Source organism: Phalacrocorax aristotelis, chromosome 16 (assembly GCF_949628215.1).
Source record: "Phalacrocorax aristotelis chromosome 16, bGulAri2.1, whole genome shotgun sequence".
Lineage (NCBI taxonomy): Eukaryota > Metazoa > Chordata > Aves > Suliformes > Phalacrocoracidae > Phalacrocorax > Phalacrocorax aristotelis.
The window spans coordinates 8,208,370-8,227,751 of record NC_134291.1 but is presented as its reverse complement, the minus strand read 5'-3'; the positions used below and the strand labels follow the sequence as shown (position 1 = coordinate 8,227,751).

The 19,382-nt window shown below is 54.2% G+C and overlaps 1 protein-coding gene and 2 long non-coding RNA genes across 7 annotated transcripts in view; 2 read left to right on the top strand and 1 right to left on the bottom strand.

Annotated features, from left to right (window-relative positions):
- Positions 1 to 374: 374 nt before the first annotated feature.
- LOC142065359 (uncharacterized) lies at positions 375 to 5,866 on the top strand. Its single transcript, XR_012663390.1, has 3 exons — positions 375 to 534; positions 4,374 to 4,485; positions 5,679 to 5,866. It is a non-coding gene; the product is annotated as an uncharacterized LOC142065359 (long non-coding RNA).
- On the bottom strand, positions 2,058 to 17,906 carry FAM20A (FAM20A golgi associated secretory pathway pseudokinase). Of its 3 annotated transcripts, XM_075111379.1 has the most exons (12): positions 13,316 to 13,577; positions 12,899 to 13,236; positions 11,425 to 11,609; positions 10,952 to 11,002; positions 10,438 to 10,516; positions 9,146 to 9,238; positions 7,482 to 7,597; positions 6,887 to 7,067; positions 6,453 to 6,562; positions 6,002 to 6,083; positions 5,860 to 5,919; positions 2,058 to 2,736 (listed from the first exon to the last, which is right to left on the bottom strand). In XM_075111379.1, the coding sequence occupies exons 2-12, from the start codon at positions 13,009 to 13,011 to the stop codon at positions 2,472 to 2,474; spliced, it is 1,335 nt and encodes a 444-aa protein (XP_074967480.1). In that variant the 5' UTR covers positions 13,012 to 13,236; positions 13,316 to 13,577; the 3' UTR covers positions 2,058 to 2,471. The 3 variants fall into 3 exon arrangements, with proteins under 3 accessions (XP_074967480.1, XP_074967478.1, XP_074967479.1); XM_075111377.1 differs by lacking the exons at positions 12,899 to 13,236; positions 13,316 to 13,577 and adding an exon at positions 17,423 to 17,906; XM_075111378.1 differs by lacking the exons at positions 2,058 to 2,736; positions 12,899 to 13,236; positions 13,316 to 13,577 and adding exons at positions 5,025 to 5,587; positions 17,423 to 17,906.
- The window catches only part of LOC142065358 (uncharacterized), a 34,099-nt gene continuing 32,430 nt past the window's right edge, over positions 17,714 to 19,382 (top strand). For all 3 annotated transcript variants that reach the window (XR_012663388.1, XR_012663389.1, XR_012663387.1), the window contains exon 1: positions 17,714 to 18,198. This is a non-coding gene — a long non-coding RNA (uncharacterized LOC142065358). The remainder of the gene's footprint in view (positions 18,199 to 19,382) is intronic.

The window sequence follows — 19,382 nt, the reverse complement described above, 5'->3', positions numbered from 1 at the left end:
TAGAGGGGGATTTTCACACTGTGACGAAGTAGGAAAAAATGTGAAGAGTGATGACCTGAAGTGACGCATACTGGATGTGTTTTGTGCCCAGCTCTGAGAAAGCTGTCACCCAACTTTGAAGATACATTAAAAAGCTACCATGTAAAGGAGAACATAAATAAGAAAGTAACGTTGCTGTCCCTGTTAGTGTACCAGCTATTTAGATATCTGCGGGTTGTTTCCTTTACCCTGCCCTCCCTTTCTGCCGTCCCCTTTGACAAAAACAAACAAACAAAAAAAGGCTGAAAACTATTACCTAAAACGAAACTTTAAAATTTCCACTTCTAACCATATAAATTTACTTTTAATCTTATCTTCTGTTGCCATGTTCTTCCTGTTTAAGCAGCCAACAGTAACCACTCTGTGACACCGACCAAATAAATTTTGGGCTTGTCATGTGTGGCAAGCGCACAACAAGTCACCGGTAGAGGGAGATACAACTTTGGGAATACAGCGCCTTGTACTGAAATAACTGCCGCACTGTGCCTGCCGAGAGTGAGTTAAAGCCTTTTATTTTCATCTATTTGTCCACAAGAGTAAAAAGGTCTGTAAGCCCACCAAGGTTGAGAATCTTGTTTGTTTGACTGAGACTGTTTAAAACCTTGATTTTGTGAAAGCTGGAAATGGAAGGATATGGCTGAACCACAAGAGGGGACTAAAGGGACGTGGTGTGGGTTGGTCGGTTGGGTTCACCTGGGGGATTTTGCTAACCTTTGTGGCTTCAGAATATTGGAGGAATCTCTTTGCTAAGTAGAAACACTCCAAACTTCCCCTTACAAATAAAGAGAATAGGCACCTGCAGGGACATACTCAGATTACCACTACGGTGTCTTCTGTAGTTTTACTGTGTGGAGACAGGTGTGTTGTAGAATTATTGTGGAGTTGAAGTAAATGTCAGCACCGTCCCCTGTGAAAAATGATAGCTGTGGCCAAACAAGCTTTGTTCCTTCCTTGCATGATCCAGGCATCACTGGGTTCCCTTCAGGTTGGGCAAAATGCTAGCCCATGAGAAAATGAGGCAGCGGTAGGTGCAGCAGCTTGCTGAGAACCTGGTAACAACTGCTGCCTGGTGACGCTTGTACTATGGTTTTAGGATTCTCCTCTGAAAGGCCTGCAGTGCTGTAGACGTGTTTTGTTTAACCTAAAGGTTAGTTTAGAGTGAGCTTGTAGTGGATTGGTTGCAGTGGGGTCTTGTTTGTTTTGTGGGTTTGTTTTTTTTCCCCCCCCTTAAGGATGATAAATTATCAACAAAGTTCTCAGCTACTTTCCCTAGGCTGCCAGAACGCTCGGTGCAATCGTTCTTGAACAGTTAAAGGAAAAAGCTATTAAAGAGAGCTTCAGTAATCAAACCATTGTTAGCCTTGTCCTTGAGAGGGAAGGGGAAAACTACAAATTGAAAGATCTCCAAAAACTCCCTCCCCACTCTGTGTGTTTTTTTTTGGTCTCCAGTTCCTACTGCATCTCCTCCAAACGCAGAGATGGGGCAGGGGGGAGTGGCGGGGGGGTGGTGCATACCACTTCTGTTTTCCAGGGTGATTTAAAAGCTATGAGAAGTGAGGTGACCTGAGGTAGATCCACCCACTTTGGCAAAATGTTTTCACCAGAAGTGGGTGACTTTTTGAATTGTAAATACAGTCCTACGCCTCCAAGCAGGTTTGGGTGTTTGTTTTTTTTTTTTTTTTTTTTTTTTAAATCTTTGGTCAGGGTCAAAGGCAACAAATACCTGCCTTTCTCTTCTAACCCAGACTGGCCCTTCCACCCATGAGGCAGGTGAAAGCAGAAGTGGTTTTACTGTCCTGTGAGGCAGTGGGCTTTTGAGATCGAAGTGGAGTTGGGTTGATTGCTTTAGAAGAGACCAAGAGGCAACGGACAGGCTCGATGGTGAACACTGCAGGTGCTCTCCAGTCTGACCATGCTGAACCAATGTGCTGTCTTGTCTCAGTGGCAGGTACTGCCCTTGTGAAGTAGGATTGCTCCTTTCTCAAATACACCGTCTTGATTACAGAACAGAGACTTAATAAGAGGAAAATTCTCCTGGCATCTCTTTATTCAAGCCTCATCCTTGGATCTAGTTTGTGTCCTTCACTAGCAATGCCGAGATGCTGTGCTGGCTGAGCAAACCAAGGGCCATGTGCTCCCCGCCCTCCCAAGGGCATGACCAGCTACAGAACCGGAGATCACTGCTTTCCCACCAGAGAGCTGGCGTTCAGGGTGTAAAGGTCTGCTGCAGTCAGACCACAACCTACCAACACACGGGCCAAGCACAGCAGCTTTGGTTGAGTACCCAGCAGAGAAGCCCAGTGTGATTCCTGAAGACGATTTGAAGAGCTTCCCCTTTCAGTCTCTACAAGTGTTTGTAGATGGAAATTACCAGCTACTAAAACACTTGCCTTGCAGGGGTTTTCCCCACCTCTGAGCATGTTAAGGATAGTTTAAGTGGTCAGCTTCACTCTGTCAGACGCAGGAGCCTCGGGCTGCATGGTGTCATTGGCCACCACCTTGGCTTCTCCGTAGGTGTCTATGCATTTCCTCACAGCTTTCAGGATAAGCTGTAACCGTCTGTCTAAGGCCAAGAGATGGGGTTCGGTGAGGACAGGTGCCAGGCGGTCCTGCAGGAGGGATTCCCTCATCACGTCACTGAGCCGGTATTCGGGCTCGGCCAGGAGCTGCAGTCGTAGTAATGTTGTCCTCTTTATTCTGGAAAAAAAGAAATCAGACATCTTAAATGCAAACTTCCTGCTGCGTCCTAGCAAGAACCAGCTGTCTGAGCCCCTTGGTGGTGGGGGAAGGAGGCAGGGCAGAGATGGGTGAAGAAACTTGGCAAAGCACTTTGGAACAAAAGCTTTCTCTTTCTGAAGGAAATGATGATTTTTGCAGAAACCTCTGCTTCTTCCTGTGTTTCCAGACTGAAGAGTGTTTGTACGGCAGAATTCTGTCATCAGAGAGAAAAACGTGATAGAAGTTCTCAGCAATGAGCATTTTTTCTCTGGGTCAGAGATGACCCAGTTCCCCAGCTTACTGCAGGGTGGTGCCATGTTCCCAAGGATGATATTTGTGGGGTGGGGGCAGAGGGAGGTAAAATGAAGGGGCATGAATGAGGAAAAAAAGAAATCTGTCAAAACTCTAAGCAAAAAGAGGGAATATTTCCTGGAACTGATTTAATTGTGACTTTTCACCTGAAGAGGTACTGAGATTTGAATATTATTTCCCTTTGACAGAAAGCAGGATGAAAAAGTATAATTTTGGAACACTTCTGGGAACAAAACTAAGCATTCTGAAATAATTTGTTTAATCCTCAGCAAAAGTGTTTTGATTTCAGCCTCTCTAACACTGAAATTAATGAGTGGTTTTAATTATTGTCGTTTACATTTTGGAAACAAAGCAGTCCATGTTCGTGGAGCCGTTGCTGTTTAGCTGAGCCAGAATTTTCGGCTGGAAAAAGGTCTAGTGAGAAACGCTTTAACCAGCTCCAGAATTTGCCTTTGTATGCCTGCTATTTACCCAGGGCATCGATCGGGAACAGTGATATGGCTCTCCGCAACTCTAATAGGATACACGCTGCTCAGATGCCAGGGGAAAGGCTTGTTGCTGCTGCTGTGCCTGACTGAGCAGGGGCTGAATTGCACCAGGTGCTCGTAGTGCTCTGGAGCAGCCGAGCGAGGCTGTGTGTCTTTGGTCAGCGATGCCTGTTGCATTGCACAAGGGAGGGAGAAAAGTGCTGTGACCGGCGGCCTCCTGCACAGTGCTGGCACGGGGGCCGGTGACTTAAACTGCTGCTCGTGTCCTGGCTGCCCTCTGCCAGGCTTGCATTAATATCCCTGGGAAAAAAAATATCAGTTGATCAAGTGCTGAGGCTGGCAACGAGGCTTTAAATCACTGCTGGAGCACGGCTGTGAAGTGCTGCTGCTGCCGCCAGAGAAAGCCTAATCCAGAGCAGAAGTGAGCTGCAGCAAACGCGCGTGTGCACTCTCTCCTTCTAGGCAAGGGGTGACTCTGAGGAGCTGCTGTGGGTAAACACCAGCTGTGTTTGCTCTGGTCCGAACAGCGATGGGGCTTGAAGGTGGAGAACGGGATAGTCTGACCCTGTGGGGAATGGCTTATTTAATGCTGTAACAGCATAGGAAACAGGCAGAATATGGAAAGGAGTGTGAGATGAAAATCCTGCCACTGGCCTTACTGCTCTCCCACAGGGCGGCTGCAAGCCCGCTGTTGTACTGAATTGTTAAAGATTTGACCTAGAGCCTGCTAGGGGTTTCATCAGCCAAGAAACTACATGAGCCGGGTTAACTGGGGGCTGTTTTCAGGCTTATCTGTGCCTTGCTTGACTCTTTCAGGAAAAGGACCATCTCTGTATTTGTGCCACTAACTGTACTCAGAGCAATGCTGGGAGAGGAGAGCAGCAGACTTCAACATGTGGGACAAGGACTGGTGTGGGAGCTGTGAAAGGTAGCTAAAAATACCAGAAGACATATCTGCTGGAAGCCAGACTTAGAGAACTCAGCTGGGAAGGAGATGAATGTGTTTAACAGGGAAGGAACAGCCTGTTATTCAGCATCCCCGTGGTTTGAGTGGTCCCTCCTGCCTGGAGGGGCCGGAGGACTTGTTCCTGCTTAGGTGTGCGCGGCTCAGCTTCATGCGGGAACAAGGAGGTGACTTGGTGGGCTGAGTCCAGCTTGTTGGTCAGGGCAGGCTGACACCCGTGGCTTCTATACTTCCTCAAAGAAACCTTTTTATTTCCTTTTTGAGTGTTTTTGGATGCTCCTCCACTCTGAATGGACTGGCTGTTGTGGGAAATGAAGTTTTGTGTGTCTCCCACAGGCAGCAGGGGTTGCTTTCATGCTGTTCTTGGCCTAGCTGGCTTATTACAAGGTGCAACTTGCAGGTGGACTTACCACTGTGTTTTACAAGGAGAACTAAATTAAGAAGAGCTGCTGGGAGGTGGATCCGGACGAACAGGAAGGATCTGATCTGTGGATCTTACTGTATACAGGTCATATTAAGAGGCAGAGTTAATTTAATTTGCACAAAATAGGAGTTTGTGAGAAGGATTCACCGTGAGCCTGCAATTATAAATGAAAAGACTCACTGGGTGCAAATAACAGTTCTTAAAATTAGATCCAGCAATACAAGTGTGGGGGGAGAGAGTGTAGTTAGCACCCCGAGGCTGAGGTGGAGCAGGTACAGCGAGGAAATAGGTTAGGCACCTCCTAAAGAGAAACCACAGGGAAGAGTAGCTTTTTCCTGTCTCTCAAATTTAACTGATTTAGCTGATGATTTATGTGAATTAATAAAGGTAAGATTCAAACAGTAAAATTCCTAAGTTTCTGCTTAATGCTATGGGAAGAAGCCTGATTAAAGTTCTACCAGGCTTTTGGATGGAGATTTCTGAGCTTCGTGTCAGTCGAATGGGGCTGATAGCACCTCATGTCGATGGGCTGGGAAATGCCGGGAGACGCTCTGGAAGGGTTTGATCCCATGGACAGTGTCTCCTGGTCTATCGGCAAAACTTTTACACTTGCAAGGCCTTTTAGCTTCAGTGGGAAAGTATCTAGGAAGGATAGCTGTATGACGCCGCAGCAGGCTGCAGCACAACAGAGCTTATTACTCTGACTGATATAAAAGCTTAATCCCTGTTTCAGGGACAACTCGTGATTCCTGTGCTCCGGTGTCTGGCCTGCCCCCTTGGCTGGGATTAGCAGGAGGTCTTCCCTGCGCTGCTGGATGGAGCCGGGCCTGGGTGACTTCCAGCAGCAAGCACTGCCAGTCCGTTACGGCGGGAACACCAACGTGTCTGGGAAGGAAGATGAAGCTGGCACTTACATGCAGCACTGGGAGAGCGGGGCCAGGATGGAGGTTTCATCGTGGGAATGCCGCCCGAACCTGGGGGGGTAAGGAGAGAGTGCAGAGCTTTAGTGCCTGCCCACCCCCTTCCCTACATCCCCATGTCCTCCCACAGCCTCACCCTCTGGCGTTGTCCAGGTGTAAGAGGAAGCCGTCGTCCCCAAACTTGGTGAACATTTCATAGTGGTGACGGTCCATGTTCCCTGGTGAAGGGCAGACAGAAGAACAGCATTTCCCTTGCATGTGACCAAGTAATTTTCTGAACTATCCTACATTTTATTTCAGATCTGCCTGAAATATTTGTTGCCTTGCTGGAAGTGTCTAAGATGCTCAGAGCTGCTGCTTTCATCTTGCTGGACCCCCAGGGAGTGGGCTGGGGTGGGCCTGGGGCTCCCCTCACCCACACATCAGGAGGGGTTGTGCTGGCTGGCTATGGGGAGGCAGCAGTCTCCCAAAACTGTCCCTGGAGCAGAAGGGATGGCTTTGAGAAAGACCGTGGTGTGGGAGGGTGGACAGGCTGATGCTGAAGGTGCTCAGGGAAGGAGAGAATGTTATTTCCCCCTTCGTCATACCTGTTAGGAAGTCAAATATGGCCATGTCAACGATGTTAAGCAGCCGGTTGCCATTGCTGTAGGGGTAGATCTCCCTCACCGTGTTGCAGTAGAGCGGATTCACTTCCCACCTGCAGGAGATGGAGGAGGAGGGGAAGATGCATCAAGTGGTTGCTGCCATGTCCCAACAGCACCCCAAAACTGGCCTCCCATACAGAGATGGAGGAGAACTTAAATCTCCCTCCTTGTGCATGCAGGAGACTGGAAGTCAAACCCAGTAAATGCCCAGGCATTGAGAGTTCTTAGACTACTTATGGGCAGTCTCTGAACCTTAGCCTTCCTCTGCCTGGATGTACAAATTCTATACGTATGTCTGTGTCTATACCCTGCTCATTCTCCTTCCCGCGCGCTCCCTGCAGTGCAGATATGGGAAGCAGCATCATTTACCCACTTACTCCTCTTTTCCATCAAACGAGTAGGACCGGATCCATGGGTTTGGGATGGAGAGTCGTGGTGCCAGGTTGAGGGATGGCAGGAAGGCAGAGAGGGACCCTTCCAGGAGGTGAGGGTTCCCACACACGGCGTACTCAGTCTTGCACATGTATGGGCACTTGGCAAAGAAGCACACGTTGTTGGCTGGGAGAAGAGAGAGGAGAACTGGGGAAAGGAGCTACGATCTGCAGGAGGCTTTAAGGCAGCCTGGACTGGCCTCTTCCCCGCGTGTGATGGTGACTGCATATACTGTGGTGTATGTAGCCACATTATGGATGTGAAACTGCCATTTGGCAGGCCTGATGGAGGACACCTGGATTTTGGTTGATGGACAGACCTGGTCCCATGCTAGGGGAAAGGCTGGGGAAAACTAGGCAGGAGAGTAGATCTGGCAGATGATTCCAGCTGGAGGCTGAGGGACACCTCTGCTGTACCCTCGCCTTTGCGCATCTGTTTCACCCAAGAACCCAAGCCTGTTCTGCATGCAGACCCTGCCCTTCCACCCACCATGGACCAACGTGTCTAATCCCAGCTCGCGGCAGCCAAGCGCTCGCCTACCTGGTGAGACAAAAAAGACGCTCTGCAGGATCTCGTTCTTGGTGACCTCCAGGATGTCCTTGGTGACATTGATCAACCTCCCAACCGTGGGTGGCACCCTCCGGAAATCCAGGATCCTGCACAAAAGGGACAGCAGCTCAGAGCCTGTGGTGCAAGGAGGCGTTACTGCACGGGACGGCAATGTGGGATGGCCGAAGCTGCCCTTGTCCCTTCCCTTGGTTAACCAGGGGGCTTATGATGACTGCACCCACATGGATTTTTCTTCTCCCAGCTTCTTTCTAGCAAACAGCCAGGATCATTTTACCCTCTGGAACAAAATGCGGCTGAGTTTGGATTTCGATATTTTAATAGCTGCTACCTGGAACAGTCTGGACATTTTCTAGGATTCATGTATTCTTTCCTAACCGGTTTCTCCCATCGCCTTATGTGCAAGCTGGGGCCTTCAGGAACAGCCCTTCAGGCCCTTCTATGATGTGGAGTTTGACATGGAGCAAAGATGTGTTGAACCTGGTATGCCGCAGCTGAGACAGTGGGAGGTGAGGAGGGGTCACCCCACTCAGAGTCACTTATGCCTACCTGATTCATCCCAAATATTCTTAAAAAAATCAGGGCCTGGGGCAGACAGGCATTCGTGTCAGTGAATGGAAAGCTGCTGTTGACTGCTGAGTCAGTAACATGGGGTGAACCGGCTAATGCTCTGCTTTGTTCCTTGGGTAATACCCTCTGCTTTTGAGAATTAGGCACAAAACAGGATTTAGCCTGTTACTTATTGAGCAATGTTTAAAGAAAAAAATATAATTTGCTTTCATCTAGCATCTCTCAGCTCTAAAAACCACAAAGCACTTCAGAAAAGCAGTCCAGCCTCATTTTTCTGGCGGTGGAGCTGGGATACAGAGAGGCAAGCTAATGCTAGCTGAGTCAGGCAGAGTCACTGCGGTGAAGTAGGGGCAGAGCTGGAAAGGGAATTCAGCTCTCTTCATTCCCTCACTCAGAGTTTGAGCTACAAGACTTACACTCTAGCCCTGCTTATCATATAAGTTGGGCTTGGGAACAGGAGACCCCTATCTGAGATTGCCATCAGGGATCACTTCCCCTTGATGTTTGATACTCAGCCCATTAAGGGGAAGAAGGCTGCTGCCCTCCTCGTCTAATAAGGGTATTTTTGATTTTATTAAATACAGAGCCTGCTGGGAAGGGGTGCCAGGTTAATTTCTCATTAGCTGAGGGCTTGAAACTGCATTGCTGTAGTTTATCTCAATCCAAAACATGCCTTGATTGCTGATTGAGCGTGTGACTTCCGCACCGGGAGGGGATCCAGGCTGTGCCCAGAGCTCATCTTTGCACTTCAATGCATGGGAGGGACCAGGTGCATGTGGCCATGTGACAAATAGCTGACCCATTTGCAACCTGGACTTCATCTGCCAGCCTGTTCTTGTGCAGGGGCTGAGGCAAAGCTGAATCCCAGACTTCAGATGAGAGCTAGAGCCGCCCCAACCCCAAATAATGCAGCAACTACCAAAAGGGTGCTACAAAGCAATTGCTTATCGAAGGCCAAGCAGCTCTGCAGGACTCGCGAGGCACGGCTTTTCTCATGCCAAGATCTCTGTGGGCAGAGGACTGGGCGCTGGCAGCTGGAGGAGGCAGGTGCTGTGGCAGGCCCCTACCTGTCCAGGTGGAAGGCGGCGATCTCCGCGTTGTGCCGCTGGAAGTCAATGAAGTAGAAAAAGTCCTCGGGAGTCTCTTCCTCGCGTTTCTGCCTGGGAGAGATCAAGGGGGTTAATGTAACCAGGCACAGCAGGGCAGGCAGGCACCGGTGTGGGCAGCTGGAGGCAGCCTGGACACGGAGTGGTGGCACAAGGACAGTGCAGCCCGGGGTAGCTGTTGCGTGGCCGCACTAGTGCCACCGCCACCAGCAGTGCCTAGTGCCCAGGCCAGGACCCAAAATGCCCAGTGCTGAGCTGTGCCACCGTGCCAGGGAGCAGCACTTGCACGCTGTGCCCGTGCCGGCTGGGTAAGGCAGGCAGAAACGCTGACTCTGGGCTTTAAAACCTTTTGTGCCAGAGTTTAGACCCACTTGCTTAGGGCAGTGTTTTGAGTGGGTATAACATTGGCAGATGCTAGAGGCCATGCTGCACTTGCCACGTCCCCATGGGAGGCAGAGAAGAGCTCAGGTTTGATGCTGTCATATCCCTGAGATGGGACCATCAGCTTATTTAATTTCATGTCCTGGTTGTCATGCAGTGCCCCAATATGTGTAGCATAAGAATTTGCACACCCAACCTCCCAGGTCATTGTGCATTGCAGGAAAGCCCACAGGCATTGCTGAGCCCTTGGATGCTTTCCTTCCCCTCCCAGAACCGCCAGACACTGGGCAGAGGTGGATGGAAACCAACGGGAGAGGAGCTGGCTGCTTTCTGGATGAGCAAACCATCACAGTCAGTGTGCTGCCAGCTGCCCTGCCTGTGCACGGAAAGTAAAGTGAGGGGGAATAAATGTGGAGGGTCCCAAGGGGTTCGAAATAAGTGCAGATGCAATTTAAAACTGTTTGAGGTGACTGGAACTGGAACTGGTGGCTATTTCTTGGAAATGCTCCAGGGAATCCAAGGAGAAACAAGGTAAAGCACAAAGTCAGCTGGGGAAGAGGGAGAAATGGGCAGTCCCTATGAGTGCCCCAAGTTCCTTCGCTGCCTGGCATCTATGAACCGAGAAATTTCTAACGTCAATAAGCAGTGTGGGAACACCGGCGTTCGTCTGTGTGCGACTCTGGGACTACGCAAGCAGCCAATGATAATTAGACCTTTTCAGCTGTCAAGGTAGCTGAGCACAGGAGAGGGAAGATGCAGCTGCGGTGTGCCTGTCCTTGCCAGGGATGCTCACACTCTTGCTGCGGGGCTCCTTGGTTCATGGCTACGCGAGGCAGCGGGGGGCTCGGTGGGGGCTCTGCCGGGTGCCTTACCTCATGGGCTTGAACATGGCTTTCCCAAAATCCTGGAACCTGAGGACCAGCTTCAGGTGCACGCCGCTGGGCTTCACGACTTGGGGAGGAAACAGGATGTTAGCTGCCTGGAAAGCCTCACCCACCGGCGCACGGCTACACACTGCGGCGTGATTTGGCTTTCCACCCCTGTGAGCGCAGCCCATTGCTCCTTCCCTCTGTTTCTGCAGTTATTTTTCCTCTCTCTCCCTCTCCCCTGTGCCACAGAGGAGATTTCCCTGCAGCACTTCTCCCAATATCCATTTGTTACATCCTCCTGGGGACTTTTTCCTTTCCCCAGTAGAAACTAGTGGCGTCCTGGCACCCACATCCCAGCCTCTGCTGGGGTGGTGGTGTTTAATTGGAGGGAGAAGGGCCTGGCATTGCCTGGCTTTACATTTCCCTTGCTGAGGTTAGGATGGAGGAGCTGGGGACTGGGCTCAGCTGACGGGATGGCATGCAGGGGGAGAGCAGGGTCCCGGAGCGTTGCACTCACTCTGACTGCAGTCGCAGGCCCCCAGCAGTGCTTTCTCATCCTGGCTGTAGTCTGCAAGGGCAGGAGGAGTGGTGAGACCCCGCTGGGCTCAGTCTCTTGTTGCTGACCCCCCTACTGGCACAGGGCATGCAGGGAGGGACTGCCTGGCCGTGCTGCCCCAGCCTGGCAGCCCCGGTACCGTCTGTGCACAGCGAGGGCTGCAGCAGAAGCAGCCTGTTGGGATTAAACTGCCATGCAACAGGTCCCCAGCATGGCTGGCATCAAAAAATGCTGCATCAAGGGCTACAGCCAAATCCTTCATCCCAATTCAAGGTAAGGGCATGGCAACTGCACAGCACAAAACCTGCTGGGAAGCCGGCACAGGGCTTTGGGCTTCTTCCAGCGGGCAACAGCCCCTGCCTTGTTTGCAAAAGTGACCCCCCAGCCCCGTGCAGCTGCCAACGGCGCCGTTCCCGCAGCAGGACAGTGCTTACCTGCACTGATAGTGGTGAAGTCTTGCATGTCCCGGAGGAGCCTGTTGATGGTGGGGCTGGAGCGTGGGTAGAGCCCGTCCCGGCTGATGCCCAGGTGGAACTGGAGCCAGCTGGCCTCCGGCTGGAGCAGCAGCGGTGCCGCTGGGGAGGTTAGGTTCAGCTCCTCCCTGTAAAGCTTGTGTCTCCTGGAAGAAAATGGTCATGGGGTGATGAGGATGAGGCCTGGGATGGAAACCCTTACTGCTCTGAGCCCAGAGGCTGCTGGGGAGCGGGGAGGGTGCTGGGGAGCAGAGCTGGGGGCACGGCATGGATAAGCACTCTGGGTGCTACCTGAGGGGAAACTGAGGCAGAGAGCAATGACCGAGATGGTCAAAGGTCTCACAAACTGTGCCGTCTCCTTCCCTCTCCAAAGCCCTGGGAAAGCAGCACCAAGCAGGAACACGAGGCACTCTGTTGTCTTCTCCTCGCCCCATCAGGACCAGGAGAGGTCTTAGGGCATGGCTAGAGCTAAACCACATCTCCAGCAACACAAGAACGGGCCTGTGTGATGGATGAAGTGTTTCCTGGAGGGACTGCAGGCTCCAGGCCAGTTTTGGGGAGGGGATGTGATGTGATAGTGGATAACTTGGGTCTTAACTGCTCAGCGAGGTGTCTGGAGAGCCCAGGAGAACAACAGGGTCTTGTCCGAGTATGCCTCCTCAGAGGACTGTCTTTACAGTCATTACATTCCTGCCAGTATTTTTTCCTGAAGCTGGAGGTCCCAGGCAGGGGAAATAAAAAAATCACCAAGCTGGAGCCACAAATTGCCTTTGTTACCAGATTTACAGCCCTCTGTCCGGCGAGAGGGGATGCGGTGAGGCTGGCCAGCAGCATCCTGCCCATCATCTTTTAAAGTCAAGGTTGAACTCGGCTCTTTCTTGGCAGATGGAGCCAAAGGGGCCTCCTGCGTTCAATAATAACCCCAAACCACCTCCCCACTTGATCAGCATTTTCCTTGACCTTGAGACCTCCACGGCTGGGACCCACGCTTTGCTAAACTGCAACCAAAAGGTCACTCATTCCACTCAGCAGAGGACAGAGTGTTAGTTTCTCATTAACACCAGCAGAGCCATGTAGAGTAGCTGGTCCTGATAAAGGGAAAACGAAGTTCAGTTTGCACTGAAAGAGCCAAGATACCTCCGTGAAAGAAAACAGGAGCTGTGGGCTGATAACGAGTGGGGCATTAACCAAGGCTGGGATGGAGCGGCTGGCAAGAGGGAGGTGCCACGTGCCTCACCAGACCCAATCCAGACCCTTAGCAAAACATGCTCGAGGTAACACAAAAGATGAAAAGAGACTCTTCCCTGCCCACCTTTCATTCTTCCTAATGTTTCCAAATTTTTACATTTTACCCAGTGCAAACAAAACTAAAAGCAGGGAGGAGAGGGAGGCTTTTCAAGCACGGTGGGAGAGGGGAGCACATGCGGGCACCCACAGGCACGGCAGGGTGTCCTCTGGGACGGCAGCGTGGCTCCGCCGGGGTCTGCCGCGCTGCGTGGCTTGCAGCGGTGGCTGCAGCAAGCAGGTGCTGACCATGCACAGAGTCATTCACTGGCCAAGGAGCTGGTGCTGGTGGCTGGAAAGAGCTCATGGGCATTGCTGGTTTTTTTTTGCTTCCCTGCTCAGACCAGCAGGAAAACATTGGGGTTTCAGTAGATTTTTTTTTTCCATCATCCTTCTCTCTCCAGGCAGGCTAACAGTGTGGTTAGTCCGGTCTAACCATGAGCAAGGGATGAACCCTCCTGGTGGTGAGGGACATGTTTCAGCAGTGCCCTGGGAGAAATATAGGAAATGGAGAGACGTGGCATATCTGCAGGTCAGAGCAGCCCGTTCCCCCTCCCAGTTTGTTTACTTTCAGTTGGATCGGGTCAGCTGCAGCACGAAGTCCACGTGCACGTGGTCAGGAATAAGGGTGTTGGAGCGTTTATCCATCGATCTCGTTTAGGAGGAAGCTCAAGTGATTTGCAGCCCAGCACCCGAGGGGAGGAGGGTGTGTTGCTGGCAGGGTCTCACCTGGCCCCACGCCGGCCTCTCTGCAGGACAGGGCTTTTTGGGGATGTCTGTTTGCTCAGTCCATCTGCAAAGGAGGCAGAAGGTCCCCCCGAGTGGGGAGGAGGCGGACACGGGGGGAGCGTGCTAAGACTTGTCAGTGGGTTTGGCTGGCACGCTGCACATGAGGACATGGCCCCGGGATGCTGTCAGCTCCAGTGGACGTGCCTCGACCTTCCAGCGTGCTGCCGTGCACCAGATCTCACACGGGCAAGTCTTTAAGGCACAACCTTAATGCCCCACTGCAGCCAGGGACAATAAGGACCCCAGTGTAATTCAGAAGAATGACTCAGGATTTTTCCCTAGGGAAGCTGCCCAAATATTTTACCATATTTGCTCTCCTGCCTCCCATACACACAGACTGTTCCTCCCCCGGGGTAGCAGTGAGCAATAGATTACTGATGGGGAAAAAAATGCAGCAGTTATGCAAAAGGAGGCAGTTCCCAGCCGGCTGCTGCTTCCCAGCCCAGTGCCCGCACGGTCCCTGCCCCGCGTGAGCGGCTGCAGGGCCAGCAAGCCCCTTTCCAGCCCTTAAACCCAAAATACAGCTCCCTCTGCCTCCCCGTTTTCTTCAGCGTTCCTGAAATATTTCCCTGTAAGAACAGAGCTCTGCAAAAGACATAATGATGTAAAAACCGGGTTCGTTTCTAACTTGCTATAAATAGCCCTGAGGTTGCCCTAGCTCTCCGCTCAGCCAGCTCGCTGCTGGGCTGCGAGAGGCATGGCATGGGTGATGCTGGGCACAAGCCACTGGCTCTGCTCGCCCCCTGTCTCCCCCAGGACAGAGCTGGTTATAGAATTTGGGATTTGAAGCTGCTGCTTCAAGGATAAAAATAAGCTCTGGAGTTTTTAAGGATTTTTTTTTTTGTTTTGAAGAGGTGTGGATGGTTTTTTTTTGCTGTTTCCTTCCTGTATCCCCATCAGTCTCTCCAGCTGGTTCTGCATCCTGCAATCAAACTCATGGTCCTAATTGAAGTGCTGGGGAAAATCATGGTGATGGGCAGCAGCCAGCACAGAGCAAGCACTGTGGAGGTAGGACACGAGCTGCTGTGCTCCCCTGGCAGTGGGTATCCAAAACGGGCTGGATTCTGGGGCCACTCCATGAGCTGGCAGAGTCCCAGCCCAGCTGATGTCCATCTGGCCGCAGAAATGAAGACAGGCACGCTGTGCTGTAGGTACGGGGTTAAGCTACAGCTTGTTCCACTCAAGGGGAGCACCCTGCCACTCTGAAAGCTGCTTTGCCAACAGCCAGACCTACACGTGATGCAGAAACACGCCGTCACCCAGTCAAGGCAAGGAGAGGATGGCCACAGACACTCAGCTCTGACCCTCTTTTCCCTGGTAGTGGATGTGGTCACACCTCGGTGAGAGCTGGCATGGGCCCTGCTCCCACAGCACTATCTTCAGTCCTCAACAATGGCAGCAGCTTCGCTAAACCTATGGGTTAGGAGAGAAAGCCATGGCTTCCCGAGTCCTGCACAGGACACTGCCCTTCGCTCTCGGCAAACCTACGGATGGCTTTTCCACTAACCACCCTGGAGAGGACGTGGGCTCTGTAGCACTTCTGGTGAGGCAGAAATTCCTCCATGACCGCAGCAAATTAACGGTCTTATGAAACACATCAACCCTGGCAAGTGCCGCCTTATTACATATTCAATTTGCAGCGGCAACAGCAGGAGAGGTTGTGTGTCACCTCGGCCTGTGCACGCTCTCTGAAGGCTCTACCTGCTTATGAGTGTCATATATTTTGTTTCAAAGTGACTGAGGAATAATCAATACTCTGCCTCCCTTCTCCTTCCCGGAGGTGCAAAGCGAAGTCGATCAAGGGCAAACGGCATCACAGCTTTCCTCCCGGCCACATCGTAACCAAACCTCAGTGCAGAAGGCAATGTGCAGCCACGGCTTTGCTGTAAATAGCACATCTAAACAAAGCAATAAATAAAGTCGGGGAATGCAGACTTCTTACCGAACAGCCAGGGCTGTCCCATGGGCGAAACTGATGCGGACATAATGCCAGCGCCGCGGCAAGTGCTCGGCACTGGGCGCTCAGGGCTTCTGGTGGTGCTCAAGAAGCCATCAAGTGCCATGCTACGAGTGGCTTTGGTTCAAATCCCCCAACCCCACCGGGCTTTTGTGTGGGGAACGCCCATCTTGCTGCCCAAATCCTGATGCCTTCAGGAGGCATTGCTCAGCTCTGAGAAGATGCACCCAAGGGGGATCCACGGCACTTCAGCACAGCCTGGCCGTGACGCCTGTCACCAGGGATGCCCAAACCCGCGGCCCATGGACTTCAAATGATGCGAAGAAGGATTTGACCTGCTCCAGACTGACTTGTGCAAGGGATGAGCCTCGCGGGGGTGACCCTGGCTGAGCACATGGGGCAGCTCCAGGCCCCGGGCACTGCTCAGGCCACAGAAGTCTTTCTTCATCCCTTCCACTATCACTTCCCATCGCCTCCTCCTGCAAATCGCGCCTGAAACCACGACTGGGTGAGTCCAATAGAAGAGAAATACACATCGAAGTGGAGGAAGTTTGGGCTTGGAAATCATGCCCGTGCTGTTCAGCAGACAGCACCTGTGTGGCAGGAGGAGCAGGGGCTGGGTCTGACACTGGAAACCAAACCTGGGCAGCAGGGAAATGCTGGGAAAGGGAGCGCCGAGGTGGTCCCATGAAGGGTCTGACAAGGCAATGCTGTGAGCTCAGCACGCTGGGAGCCTCCACGTGGAGGCACCACGGCGACCTGCTCCGGCACCACATCACCGTGGCCATCCCTGTTGGATCCCAGTTTGCACACGAGGGAAGGAGCTGGGTTGCAGGGAGGAGCAGACGCCGGGGAGCGCTGGCTGTTTCCAGCTTGGATGCAACCCTCCTGGAAGAGGGGTTAGTGGGGGGTTCAGCAGCCCTGGTGTAGGGAGCCTCGGCAGTCGGGTCATGCACAGGCGGCCGATGCTCAGAGCTGGCGCTGAGGGTCACCGTGCCCTCCAAGGCACTGGCCATGGGGGTTAGTGACAGTCCCACCCCAGGAGCAGGAGGTGGGGGAGTTTTCCTGCAACCATTGCTGGGGCTGCTGGGGCTGGGAGAGACAGCAAGAAGAGGGCTCTGAGCTGGGAGTCCCTTTCTCTCCAAAAGTAAAAGCCTCTGCACTTTTTCTTGCAGAGAATTCAGCAGTGGGAACAGGACAGGGGCTGAACGGGGAGCCAGCACCCCAACACCGCTATCGTGGATCAGAGGACACCCATGTAATTGCTTGGAGGCAGACAGCAAGACGTGCAGGGCTCTGACCTGGGGGACTGTGGCTGCTGGAGACCAGGGGTTCCAGTTGTCACCCACCCTGAGGACTGGTGGATGCAGGGGCTGGCTCCCCTTCTGCCCTCGAGTCGAAAAGGCAATGCAGAGCAAAGGAAGATGCTTACCCGTGGGAGGACCTGGCTCGCAAGGTCTCACCCTGTGTCCCTGCAGCCACCCTTTCCCTCCCCGGGGATCTTACAGCAGACAGGAGGCACCCCAAGAAGCCCCCTCCCAGCAGAGCCCCCTCTACCCCCGGGCCCGGCCCTGCCTGTCCAAGGGGTGCTGGTTGTTGGGGAGGGGGAGGACGGTGGGGCAGAGAGCCAGGAAGCGGGGCACAAGCCGGGCCGGGGGGGCACGCCGGGAGGTACCCCGGGGGTGTGTGCCCAGGCAAGGGGGTACTTAAGCAGGGGTGCCAGGAAGAGCTGCCCGGAAAGGGGGTGCCTGCGGGGTACCTGTGCAGGGGGTACCCGAGAGGGGTGCCCGCGCAGGCGGTGCCCGGGGACGGGATGCCCAGGAGATGGACGCCCGTGGAGGGGGCGGCCGGGGGGCGGCCGGGGAGGGGTCCCCGCGCAGGGGGTGCCCGGTGCGGGCGCGGCGGGGGTGCCGCGGCGGCGGGACGCACCTGTTCCAGCGAGCCGCCTTCCGCCGGTAGTAGCGCAGGGCTTCGCGGGGGCCCAGCAGCGGCTCGGCGGGGCCCCGCGGGGCGGCGGGGCGGTACAGCGGGTGGGCGAAGAGGCGCCGCAGCGCGGAGGGGCCGCGGGCGCGGGGCGGCGGGGCGGCGGGCGCGGGGGGGCGGCGGCGGCGGCAGGGGCAGCCCGGGGCACCGGCCGCCAGCTCCCGCCGCGCCCGCGGCCAGAGGTGGAAGTAGAGGTCGGCCGCCAGCAGCGCCCCGAGCAGCAGCAGGACGGCCGGGCGGTCCCGGCGCGGCCCCGGCATGGCCGGTGCGGGGAGGCGAGAACGGCGGGCAGGGGCAGCGCCGGGAGCCGCCGCCGCCTCCCGGGGCAGGGCGCACGGGGGAGCTCGAGCGGCGGAGCCGGGGGGGTGCGGGCAACCTCGGGGCGGGGACCGGGCAGGGCGGGGGATCGGCGATGGGGGACGGGGTGAAGGGAGCGCGGGGGGTCCCGGCGGGGGCGAGGGGTCCGGCTCCGGGCGGAGGCTGTCCCGGAGGCGGCGTGGGGACCGAGCCGAGCCGCCCCGGGCTCTGCCGCCCGTCCCCCCCGCCCGCAGCTGCCGGGGCGCCCGGAGCAGCCCGGCCCCCCTCCGCCCTGCCCCGGGCAGGCTGCAGCTGCCCCCGCCTGCCCTCGCCCCTCGGCTCCCTCAGCGGGGCTTTGCCCCCTCCCCCGAAGGCGGCCAAAACCTTTGGCAGGCGCTGGAAGCTGGCGAGTGTCGCTGCTGCAGGTGACTCGGGGCGGTGTTTGAGTCGGGGTATGGGGATGAGGTGCCTGAACACCTCCGGCTGCCTGTGGGCAGAGCCCGGGGAGGGGGCTCTGGCTCCGGAGCTGGGCTTGCAGCCGCTCTGCGGTGTTCTTCGGCACATGGTTCAGACTCTGCTTTTATTTTCTTAATTCCTGAAAAAAAAAAAAAAATAGTGGAGGAAACTCCTCCCTGCAGTTTGCTCGGAGAGGCTTGGCAGTGGGGATGTGCTTGGGCTGGGACCCTGGAGCTCACCGAGGGGGGAAGGAGCGAGCCGCTGCGAGCGGCGTGAGGAGCCCAGCAAGGCACAGGTTGAGGAGCGCCAGGCCAAGGGAGGGAAACGGAGGAGAAACGGGCTGTAAACAAAGGGAGCGTGACTAGACTAGCCTGGCTCCGGCACTCCTGAAGGGAGAACAAAAAATAAACTGCAGGGAGAGGGAAAAGTCAATTATGTTTTCAGCTGGCTGGAGCGGAGTTCAGTTTTGCATGCAGCACGGCGAAGGCAGGCTCCGGGAAGTGTGCTGGGATCGGGGTTTTGGGGCTGTGCAAGCAGGCCATCAGTGGAGCTGTTTGGGGAGCATCTGTCCCGGAGCCCGGGATGCTCTCTTTGCAGAGGAGGGACAAGGAGACGGTCCCCTGGGCTGGCCTGGCTTGTGGCTGGAGGGACCTGGAGCACCTATGTCCCCTTGGTCTCTTGGTCTTTGAAAGACAGGGGCTAGATCATACTCTCATTTAGAAATGCAAATTCAAAATTGCTCCATCTTTTGATATTTGATGAGATTGGGTTTCAGGTTTGGGGGTCTTGCTCTAAGCTTTTTTCCTATAATACCTAGTTTTGAGTATTTTCCACAGTATGTCAGAAAAATCATAAGCACAAACTGGTGCTTCTACGGCCGGCCAGGGCTGGCGGGAGCAAATGATGTGCACCCCAGGCTGCTCTGCTTCTGCTTGGGGACACTGGCTGTGCCCGCACTTCTGTGCCCTTTAGGGACAAAATTGGTATAATGATTACACTCGGATTCCTTTGTGCTCAAACCAAGACATGAGGTATCAAGAGGGAAAATTTTAGGGTCCTGCCTGTCCTGGAAAGGCCTGGGGGGCTCTGGGTGGGCAGGGGCTCTACTCAGAGGTGCTGGGTTAGGGTCTGCAGGACAGGAATGGCTCCCACC